The sequence below is a fragment of the Dermacentor variabilis genome, chromosome 3 (genome assembly GCF_050947875.1).
Source record: "Dermacentor variabilis isolate Ectoservices chromosome 3, ASM5094787v1, whole genome shotgun sequence".
NCBI classification, from domain to species: Eukaryota; Metazoa; Arthropoda; class Arachnida; order Ixodida; family Ixodidae; genus Dermacentor; species Dermacentor variabilis.
The window spans coordinates 269,500-281,798 of NC_134570.1; the positions used below are offsets into that span (position 1 = coordinate 269,500).

The 12,299-nt window shown below is 45.2% G+C and overlaps 1 protein-coding gene across 1 annotated transcript in view; it reads right to left on the reverse strand.

Annotated features, from left to right (window-relative positions):
• Positions 1-12,299, reverse strand: part of LOC142575075 (kinesin-like protein KIF12) — a 769,060-nt gene that overhangs the window by 88,851 nt on the left and 667,910 nt on the right. Inside the window, exon 14 of the mRNA XM_075684038.1 lies at positions 8,007-8,116. Within this exon, the coding sequence (XP_075540153.1) occupies positions 8,007-8,116 (110 nt within the window). The remainder of the gene's footprint in view (positions 1-8,006; positions 8,117-12,299) is intronic.

Sequence of the window (12,299 nt, forward strand, 5' to 3'; positions counted from 1 at the left end):
ATAGTCTAGGAAAACTGCCTTAAAATATTTAGACTTGAGGGGAAGCTTCGTTAACAAACTATAACACGGCAATCAGCACTCGTATACGACGAGAGAAATTATTGAGACGTGGAAAATTCCCTTGAAATAAATCTGGTTTGCGAGACAAATGCTTGTATGTATTGAATCTCTTAAAAGATGAGGGGGGAAATATGCGCTCACCGAGAGGGCAGCGTCAGCACGAGACCACCACCAGGCACCTTACTGAGATGTAGAGAGCTTCGCGGCCGGAACGAAGTCTCCCCTCTCCGCCGGCCAAGGGTGGAAAACGCGCTCTCCGATCGCTCAAGGTTGCGCGGACATTGTATAGCTCTAGCGTCTAGAAAAAAGCTTAAACAGGTGCGAGGGCGGCACGCATAGCGTGGGAAGCTAGCCGCCGGAAAAGCTATCTCAAGTACTGCTGCTGGCGAGGGCGAAATACCTTCGTGTAATTATAATAACCCTAATAGGACTTCTTTCAAAAAAAAAAAGAAAAGCAAAAAAGAGGGAAACGGCTCAGAAGGCTATACTACGAGAGCTATGACTGATACTTTTCTATATATATGTATTCATCTCATCTATGGGATCGCATGCGCGCGCTGTTGGTTTTAAAGCGCAACCGTGGTAGGGAAACGGAAGGCGATATAAGCATGCGTGTCCATGATACGCACACGACAAACTGCCTTACAATATTTAGAATTGATATATATATATACACACACAAAAGCCAATATAGGCTGCTCGACACTATCTCGCGCGTTTTTATAGCGACGTACATCAGAACTGACTCGTCGTTCCACAACAACCATTTCCTGAGTGATCGCCAGATATATGCCGAATAACTTCCTGTCATTCAATAAGAATGTCTCTCTTTCATGCAGCCTACCAATTCGCGCTGTCTCGGTTTAGACAAAACAATTTATCATTCGAGGCGCACTTGCCAAGTTTGCCTCCAATTAAAACTGCCTGCGATGCCTATAGTGCAGCTCTTATCTCACTCAACATACACAGCTCTATATACGTGCATCCGGTGCAATGCTTTCCGTTGTATCAGCAATTTCAATGTCATGGCCGATCATGTAAGCAAAAGTAGCTGTTTACTATTTACAATATCCAGAATTGATCAAACGTGAAGTTATCACCGGCATTCTGAGTGGTTGGAAGGCATAATTTCTTGGAAAAAATGGCCGCCAGAGGAGCAGCGTGAACTCGAGCGGCTTTATAGTCTAGGAAAACTGCCTTAAAATATTTAGACTTGAGGGGAAGCTTCGTTAACAAACTATAACACGGCAATCAGCACTCGTATACGACGAGAGAAATTATTGAGACGTGGAAAATTCCCTTGAAATAAATCTGGTTTGCGAGACAAATGCTTGTATGTATTGAATGTCTTAAAAGATGAGGGGGGAAATATGCGCTCACCGAGAGGGCAGCGTCAGCACGAGACCACCACCAGGCACCTTACTGAGATGTAGAGAGCTTCGCGGCCGGAACGAAGTCTCCCCTCTCCGCCGGCCAAGGGTGGAAAACGCGCTTTCCGATCGCTCAAGGTTGCGCGGACATTGTATAGCTCTAGCGTCTAGAAAAAAGCTTAAACAGGTGCGAGGGCGGCACGCATAGCGTGGGAAGCTAGCCGCCGGAAAAGCTATCTCAAGTACTGCTGCTGGCGAGGGCGAAATACCTTCGTGTAATTATAATAACCCTAATAGGACTTCTTTCAAAAAAAAAAAGAAAAGAAAAAAAGAGGGAAACGGCTCAGAAGGCTATACTACGAGAGCTATGACTGATACTTTTCTATATATATGTATTCATCTCATCTATGGGATCGCATGCGCGCGCTGTTGGTTTTAAAGCGCAACCGTGGTAGGGAAACGGAAGGCGATATAAGCATGCGTGTCCATGATACGCACACGACAAACTGCCTTACAATATTTAGAATTGATATATATATATACACACACAAAAGCCAATATAGGCTGCTCGACACTATCTCGCGCGTTTTTATAGCGACGTACATCAGAACTGACTCGTCGTTCCACAACAACCATTTCCTGAGTGATCGCCAGATATATGCCGAATAACTTCCTGTCATTCAATAAGAATGTCTCTCTTTCATGCAGCCTACCAATTCGCGCTGTCTCGGTTTAGACAAAACAATTTATCATTCGAGGCGCACTTGCCAAGTTTGCCTCCAATTAAAACTGCCTGCGATGCCTATAGTGCAGCTCTTATCTCACTCAACATACACAGCTCTATATACGTGCATCCGGTGCAATGCTTTCCGTTGTATCAGCAATTTCAATGTCATGGCCGATCATGTAAGCAAAAGTAGCTGTTTACTATTTACAATATCCAGAATTGATCAAACGTGAAGTTGTCACCGGCATTCTGAGTGGTTGGAAGGCATAATTTCTTGGAAAAAATGGCCGCCAGAGGAGCAGCGTGAACTCGAGCGGCTTTATAGTCTAGGAAAACTGCCTTAAAATATTTAGACTTGAGGGGAAGCTTCGTTAACAAACTATAACACGGCAATCAGCACTCGTATACGACGAGAGAAATTATTGAGACGTGGAAAGTTCCCTTGAAATAAATCTGGTTTGCGAGACAAATGCTTGTATGTATTGAATGTCTTAAAAGATGAGGGGGGAAATATGCGCTCACCGAGAGGTCAACGGTCTCGAATTGTCTGCATCTTGTACAATAACTGATAAAGGATCCATTAGTTGTTAATTCGATCTTAGGGTCTGTGTAATAATCTGCGAGCTAGCATTAGAACTCGCTAAAGGACTGAAAAGCTCAATAATTTGTGATGTCATCACTTTAGCTAGAGTCTGCGACAGGTTAGATGTTAATCGTTCAATAGCTTTTGACACCGCCTTTTCGACCGCTGTCACAATAGAATCGGAAAGGGCTGAGTCTGCAACCATTCGCTGGCGGGCTGTCACTCCTGCATATCCCTTAGACCTCCCCTGAACCTCAACAAGAGCATCACGGCGTGAACAACGTCTCCTTTCAATTACATCTATAATTTCCATTTCCTGTGATCTTGTAGGACAATTCGAGTAGTTGGCGGGATGACCACCACCACAGAGACAACATTTCTCTTCTTTGGAGGAACAATCACTAAAGCTATGGCTGTCTCCAGAAGCACGGCAGCGGGGTGCAGATCTGCAGGCCCTGACGCTGTGACCGAATCCCCAACATTTGTTACATTGTAGAATGCGTGGAGCTAGAGCTTCTACCTTGTAAATTGGGGGCCAGACCTTAATTTCTGTTGGCCGCATCGTCCCAGCACATGTAACTATGACTGACTCTGTTGGGATCTTCTTATTGTCAATCACTCGACTGCACCGGTAAACGGAGATGACTCCAGCCACCGAGAACATTTCTAAAATCTTTTCAGAGGTTAAAGTGACGTTCACCCTTCGTACAATGCCTCTAGAGCGTGCGAGATGTGGTGGTACGAAGCAGCTCACCGGATGGGAAGCGAATGTGGAACAATTCAGCAGTTCTTTGACACAGGTGTGGTCTGGCGAGCAGCATAGTATAGCCCCTTTGCCGAACTGACGGACCTCTGTGATCTGTCGGAAGTGGGGTGAGGCCTTCTGCAATTCACTCTGAATCGTTTTGAGGTTTTTCATATTGATCGTACCGCCGTCGGTCGGCACCATGGTTACAGGAACAGTGCCGGCTCCACTGCGAAGAAAAAACTCAAGCGGCAGCTCCCGATGAGCTACCGAGGCTGACCACGGGGAAGTCCCGTATGCAGGTGACGCTACAGACATCAAGCAAGGCTAACACTAAAACAGATCAGAAAAAAAATAATAAAAAGGTAATGTGAAATTACAAGCTGAGCAAAGAAAATACCACTTGATACTTGACCTGAGCCCCCAAAGCAGGAGAAGCCAGAACCGAGGAACGCAATTTCTAAGCGCAGAGCTAGATCGATCGCGCGGACAGCCGATACAAGAGCCGTCCTCTTCGTCGTCCTCTTCACTACACTGTGAACAACTGTAACATCGCCAACGTTACACATGAAAGCCTGGCGTTGAAGCTGGGGCACAAAGTACTGCTATTCTGAGGATTTAATGCATGTTGGAATTCAGGCAGCAAATTTGAGCGAAGTGATAGCTCTTTTAAGCCATTAGGTATAGCATTATAGCCGGCGAGCTAAAATCAGTTTTTCGCAGGCTGCCAACGTTATGCTTTCAAATCACATTATATTTATATTAATTTTGGGATATTTTTATAATGTCTGACAATGTTATTGCGTATGAGCTGTATATTTCCACGTGGTGGTGACGTTGAAGAACACAGTAGCAATACTGTGAAAGACAAAACTAACTGTTATCGGGCGAACCTGTGCCCACAAAAAGCAGGCTACACTTATAGCACAACGATAGCGGCGAACACGGTCGGCGATCGTCGAAAATCTGATCAGCGGGTCAAGCGCGTCGGCTTTTATACAGCAGTCGTCGAACGTTCCACACTAATCATTGGGACCCGCGTGCCTTCCACAAAGTTATACACCATTCGCGTCAGGCGATTAAATCAGATAACACAAGGTTCGGTGACAACAGACAGCGGATAGAAGCATCGATAACTTTCCAGAAACTTTGGATACATGCAGGCGCGTCCCGCGCTGTGCGATAACATTTGTTAGGTGGCGAAACGTGGTCGCCTGATAAAGATAAGTACACGTGTCAATATTATCGTGCTTCACTATACTGAAAAAGTCGTTACTGCTCGGGCGAGAGGTTTCTGGAAGAACGACGCATGAGTAAAACAACCGGCAATCTCTAAGTTACACTAGAGTGATGGACACCGGTGATAAAGCGAACAAAAAAGGAAGAACAGACGCCTTACTGGGGGTGTACGGTGTACTGCCATTACCAACAAGCCCACATTGCAACCCTCGTGAGCGTTATTGGGCCCTATAGCGCGTATCCCTTTGTGCGCTTGAAAGTTGGATGTCTGTTTATTTTTTGCAACATATAAACGTATAGTCGGCGATAGAGAGGTGCTGAGCAACAGAAACACAAGGAAGCCATGTAGCGCATTGATTTGAAGTCGGCCTGACGGTCAAGTAAGTATAGTATGGCCCCAGGCTCACAACACGGAGGTAGGTACGGGACGCAACTAGGTCAAGTGATAAGAACAGCCGGTTCGGTTGATGAGAAGGCGAACCAGGTGTGGCTGCCACATAAAAATGTTTGGTCCTTCTGTTAAACGGATAAGTGGGTAAGAGCGAGTACGCTTCTGTGATCAGTCAGGACACATTACCGCGAGCATCTAAAATATCCTCAGCGGTCGCATCCGAAGGCGAAAGTATATTCAGAGGAAATACAGAATGCTCCTGTCGACAAAAAAAAAAAAAAAAAAAAGGAGAGAGAGAGAGAGAGAGAAAGAAAGAGAAGAAAACGTGATGAATAACAAGCGGTGTAGAGTGAGCAATTGCACGCGAATGTCACCAAAGACAGGGCCACGTTACTATACCAGTGGGAAGCGGAAATGTACTGTCGGCCAAAAAAATAAACGGACCACGGCTTAGGTGGCCAGAGCGGCTGCGGGGCCACACCGGGGCGCTGCTATCTCGCTCCGCGCGCTGACAACGAGAGTGCCCCGGGTGACGCCAGACTTCGCCCTCATTCTCACGCCGGGCCTTATCATGCTTGATAAATTTCTAGTGCGCCGTTCGGCTGCTCTGGTGCTGACGGTTGCGACGAAGGAGACTGTGTATTGCCGATATTCTAGAACATGGCGCTGTCGCACAGTAACAGATGGCAGCAGGGCATCAAACCGCGGCACTGAGAAGGAACGAAACCCATCGTGATTGTTGTTTTGCTTATATTCACCTTATCCTCCATATTAGTGGATGTCGCCGGCGTCCACCGCTGCTCAATTTTAGGCAACATAACGCAAGTAGCCACAATGACGGCTACGGTGATGCGCGCTCTTTCACGCCGGCGTGATAAGTTACAAGCGCCAAGCTTTACTGATGGCACGGCTTTTCTGTGCAAATTGTCTCCGCCCGGCATTGTCTCCAGCAGTGCGTTTAATATCTACATCAGCGACGCCTCTGAAAACTGCTTTAATTAGTTACTACAGTGCGTAGGCCGTTATGAAACTTTACAAAAGTACGGCCAGGAAGAGATAATTGGGACGACGAATCGGAATAACTAGTCAGTCGTGAGAGTTTATTAACGGAAGCATTCCATGGCTTGAAGGGGTCTTCAGTGCGATGAAAAGTTGCCGCCGACCGCGATGACTTGGCTTACTCGCCTTGGCATCGAGAGCGCCACCGCTATAGCTTCGGACGTCCGTGCAGCGCTTCCCGCTCTCTATCACGCCGACGTGAAAGAGCGCGCGTCGCCGAAGCCACCGTTGCGGCTACTTGCGCGATGTTGCCTAAAATCGAGCGGTGGTGGACGTCGGCGACACGCGCTAATATGAAAGACAAGGTGAATATCAGCAATACAACAATCAGAATGGGTCTTCATTCCCTTTCAGTGCCGTGGTTTGATGCCCTGCGGCCGCCCGCTACTGCGCGACATCGCCATGTGCTGGACTACTGGCGATGCACGGTCCGCTTCATCGCGACCGCCAGCAGCAGAGCATCCGAACGGTGCCCTAGAAATTTATCAAGCATGATGAGGCCCCGAGTGATAGTGACGGCGAAGTCTGGCGTCACCCGGGGCACTCTCGTCGTCAGAGCGCGGAGCTACGCGGAGCGAGATAGCAGCGCCCCGGTGTGGCCCTGCAGCCGCTCCGGCCACCTAAGCCGTGGTCTGTTTACTTTTTTGGCCGATAGTACATCGACAGCATCTCGACGAGCGTGTAATTGATACTTCAATAAGGTCATTGTGTGATTGTGATGGCACGTTTTTGGCAAATCAAAAACAAAAACGGAGCGAGAAATGTGGGAAGCACTTGCGATAGCAAAAGAAAAAGAAGTGCGCAAGCACTTCATCCATCACGTTTATCGAAGCTGAAGTCGAGTTTCCCAGGGCGAACGGGTGAAAGTGAACGATGTTTTCCGGCCCACTGCATCATCACATGTCGTTACCTTGTCATTTCTTGTTATATCTACCTCCCCCCCCCCCGCCCCCCGGGCCACATCACTTTGTATATAGGCGTGTTCTTTAGCAGTAATAAACAAGTTGCTAGTTTGTGCCACGTACATCCACGTCTTGTTCCTTATGTTTGTCAGCGTAACACCAAGCGCAATACAACCATGAAGGCATAATATGTTCATATATGGCTATGTTTAAAGAAGATATGGATGAGACATGGCCCATATTTAATTTTTCTTAAGGGGTTGCCGAGACGTTCGAGAAAGGAAGCGTTCAAGCAGTTGCGCTTGTCAGTCATCGGTTGGCACGTGCATTCGTAGTTGTGGTACATGGTGAACTTTCTGCGAATACTATCAGGAGTTTGCAAGCGTCAAGCTACGGCCTTGTTGGCACGATATCTCTTCTAGTGTTCACCGTTTATGTACGTCTCCTTTTCTCTCCGTTGTTCTTGAAATTTATGCGCTAAACACTAAAATGAGAGCGCCAGGAGACTACAGCTCACTAAAGGCTACGTCTGCACTTCCGAAAGCGGCCATGGTTAGAACGCTCGACCGCAAACCTCAAGGATTAAAAACCGAGGAGTGACGTGCTAACTCGATCGGCTTGTTCCGTGGCTCGTAACAATAGTATGTGATGCAGGCTTGCTCATGCACCAGTTCACATTTCCTGCGACTCACTCTGACATCCACAAGGCAGCCGAGGATTTCCTCGTGGGTGGGTCTCACTTAGTCTCTTAGATTGGTATTACGAGGGAGCTTGCCCATCTACGATGCCACGATACTTTATTTTTTTCCCACAGAGCACGAGTGCAGAGAGCATGCATGACTAGCGTTTCAGCTGTACTGCCGTGAATACTCAGTACAGCCTTTTTACTTGACGCACTGAAAATCCCCCTGAGAAGGAAAATTTGCACACCTTCGACCAATCTTCCGGACTGTGGGCGTCAGCTTGGGTGACTCCCTGGTCGAGCTCCGGTTGGAAGCTGCGCTGTGCTTGGTCACTTTTGCGTCAGCACGGGCGCCCGTCTGCGTGAGTCACCTTATTTAGTGTATCCGAGGAGAGGGGTGAAGAGCGGCAACTGGCATGAAAGTGCTTGTGCTATAAGCACAAAGGACACAGATAAATGACAAGAGAAATGAGAAGAGTGTCAAATGAGAAGAGCATCATTGCTCGCTTCTGCTCACGCGATAAGAAAAACGAGTTCACCAGGAAGGCAAGAAGAGCTAGGCTTCGCACTGACCACATTGGTTTCACAGGTGGCACTAGCACGCCTGTCTATGTAAATGACCACTTGACCATTGATAACAACAAGATGTTCTCGAAGGCGCTGGCACTCAAAAAAGAAATTAGTGGAAATACTTATGGACAGAAAACTGCCAGATAAAAGCCCGCAAAACTGATGATCGCATTTTCACTGAGTCCGACCTTTGAATCCTCACGCTATTCACTGTAAATATATTTTTTCATTTTTCCCCTTTTTTCCATGGCCTTGCTCTACCCCGTTGACGTAAAATCTTGTCTTACCGCAAATAAACGATCACTCATTTACTTCAATGCTCGTAGCCTTCGTAAGAACATAGATGGAATTAATAACTTCATTGCCTCACTTCACCATGTCTTCACTTTTATCTGCATATCGGAGACTTGGCTTTCTGATTCCGACAACAACATGAGCGGTTTTCCATCTTATCAACCCGAGTATTGTCATCGTCCAACTAACAGTCATGGTGGCGCCGCCATTTTTGTTTCACAAGCTGTCACCTACGCTCGCAGATTTGATCTGGCAGTTAACGTGAATCATTGTGAGTCAGTGTGGATAGAAGTCGGCCGGTCATTCCTTAATAACAATAAGAACTTGATCCTTGGTTGCATTTATCGCTCACCGTCATCTTCCCTTAACGATTTCTTGCTTTCTCTTGATGCAGTATTGTCCCAGCTAGCTTTTGAAAATAAGGATGTGGTGATTGTAGGTGATATTAATATTAACTTACTTGACACTGAAGCTACCTCGTACGCAACTTACACAGATAGTTTTGCTGGATTCGGTTTTTAATCACTCATTGACTGCCCAACTAGGGTAGCCTTTCGTGGGAGCAGTACGCTTATTGATCACGTGTTATCTAACATATCACCACCGCCTTGCTCCGGGGTTATTAATACTGACATAACCGATCATTTTCCTGTTTTTCTTACATTTAACAATGAAATACATGAGAACGATAATAGCTACTTTACTTCCGTATTTAGTGCAGATACCTTTATTGAAGCCATCAGTGAAACTGATTGCTCGCCAATTAATTCTATGTCTGATCCCGAAAAGCACTAAAGAAGTTCTGCACTTTATGTTTATTGGCCGTTTCGACTAACACACGCACTGTAAAATGGGGGAAAAAGTATAAATATCCGCGCAGCCCATGGATGACGGACGGTCTTCTAGAAAGTTTAAGAAAGAAGGAAAACATGTACAAGAAAACTAAACGTCAGCCCTTTAATACTAGACTAGCTAGGCGCTATAGTTGGTACTGTAAATTACTGAATATTTTACTTAAACAGGCGTAAGAAAAGTACTACGAAAATAAATTTGATCAGAATAAGGATAACCCCAAAAAGCAATGGCAGTTATTGAACTCTTTTCTTAATAAATCGTCTGTTGATGCCTCTATAACCAAAATAAATTACAATGGTCTCACTCTTTCTGAGCCCAACGAAATTGCTAATGCTTTTTCGGACTACTTTTCTTCTGTTTACACTAATAACAACATACATGCGCAGTTGCATAATACTTTGAGCCGTACGACACAATCATTCTTCTTGTTACCAGCTACACCAAATGAAGTGTGCTCCACGATTGCTAACCTTAAAAAATACAGGGCCTGGCTTAGACAATATTTGTGTCAGGCATTTAAAACTGGTTGCGCATTTAGTTTGCGACACGCTCTGTAATATTATCAACCTTATGTTCAAAGAAGGTGCATTCCCTTCATTTTTAAGAAAATGCCAAGATTATTCCTGTTTTTAAAAAAGGCGACAAACACACAGTTAATAATTACCAACCGAATGCAATTCTTTCCTGCCTTAGTAAACTCATTGAGAAATTATTTGTTAAACGTCTTATTAACTACTTAACAAAGTATAAATTGCTAAAGAACAATCAATTTGTTTTCCGCCCAGGAAGTTCCACGAATCTAGCTGTTCTATCTCTAACTGACTACATAAAGAAAATGTATTGATTCGGGAAACTTAGTCGGATCTGTATTTTTAGACTTCAGTAAAGCTTATGACACGGTTAACCATCAAGTCCTGTTTAATAAACTTGACTCTTATGGTATAACCGGTCCTGCGCTAACATTCTTCAAAAATTATTTACTTGACCGGCCATACACAGTACATGCAGCAAATACTTTCTGAGTAACAAAATGTGTTAAGCAAGGTGTACCATAGGGATCAGTTCTGGGCCCTTTGCTTTTCCTTTTATATATTAATGATCTTCCGCATTCTCTTAACTCCACCAACTACGTTCATTGCATTTTATAAGCAGATGACACAACCATATCTTCATCTGACAAATCTGTTACTACTCTTACTTCTAAGTTAAATATTGCATTAAGTACCATTATAAAATGGTGTAGCAACAATTACTTAGTTCTTAATCCTTTAAAAACTAAATTTATGTTATTCAAGAGTGCTCAAAGGGCCTTAACTTCTATTCCTGAAGTAAAGCTTGGAATTCATTCAATTTCCATTAGCACCGACGTCACTTTTCTTGGCATACATCTTGACCCTAACCTCACATTTCGCTCTCACTTCCAACACCTCAAGCACAAGACTGCGTTTGGTATACGTGCATTAATCAAAGCTCGCCCTTTTTTTTTCTCGTGAGGCTCTGCTAGCGTTGTATTATGCGTTCATTCATAGTCACATTAATTACGGCATTGTTTCATGGGGCAACACGTACGCTTGTCACTTATCATCAATTCAACATATCCAAAATCAGTCAATACGCATTATCACATCTAGCTCCACGCAATCCAATGCCTCTTTGTTACTTCGCGCGTATAATATCTTGCCTATTAATAATTTGTTCCAGTTTAACATACTCGTCTTACTCCACAAGTTGCTTCATAATAACCTTACGTTTCCGTTCATTGCAACTGACCTCTTGCAGAATAAAAATATGACCAGATTTGCGGCTAACAACAATTTCTTGTTACCTATGGTTCATACCAATTACAGCAAAAAAAAAAACATCTTCCTTCGTTGCAATTTCTCTTTGGAATGAATTACCATCAACCATAAAATCCTGTACTTCTCTTGCAATTTTTAAAAATCACCTTAAGCATCATTTCCTGCGATAACTTAACTACGATCTGGCGGTGTACCTTTGACTTTTATCTCACATGTCATTCCTTGTATTTCATCCATGCTTTCTTCCGACTTTCTTTTATAACGTGCTTTTTCGTGTTTGATTGTAAATGACATGCCTAATGATGTATTTGATCTGTACATGTTGTTTATAATACGCTAATTTGCTGACTATTGATATCACCATCAATGTTGTTATTATTAACCGAGGGTCCCACTACAGTTCTTTCACTTTGGGACCCTCGTCTGTATATTTGTCATGTAATTACTTCTTTTTTTTTTGCAGCTATGACAAAGAAGACCGACACGGCTGTGGACGGCACGATGGACGCGGACAAGAAGACGCAACAGCGTAGGCTTAGCCAGTCACACCAGGAACAGCGTCTAGCCCGAGCCCCACTTCAGTAGCATTGGCGATCCGGCTGCGGAGCTCTGCACGGCGCACTTCTTCCTTACAACTTCCACCCTCGCTGAAGACGGAGCTCTGCACGGCGCACTTCTTCCTTACAACTTCCACCCTCGCTGAAGACGGAGCCGCACAGGAGGCCTAAGGCGTCGTGAGGACGAAGGGCTCGTGATACGGCTTGAGCCGATCTACGTGCACAGTTTCGCAGCCTCGGCGACGCAGGTCCGTAGGGGGCGTCAGAGGTTCGATGACGTAGTTCACCGGAGAAGTTTACTGTAGAACCCGGTAGGGCCCATGGTATCGGGATACAAACTTGGAGGAGACACCTGGTGTCGAAGTAGGAGGCACCCACAACCAAACGAGAGCGTCAGGCGAAAACTGGTGGTGGGGGCGCCCGTCGTCATGACGAAATTTCTGTAGGGCTTGTTCTTGCGTTGTAA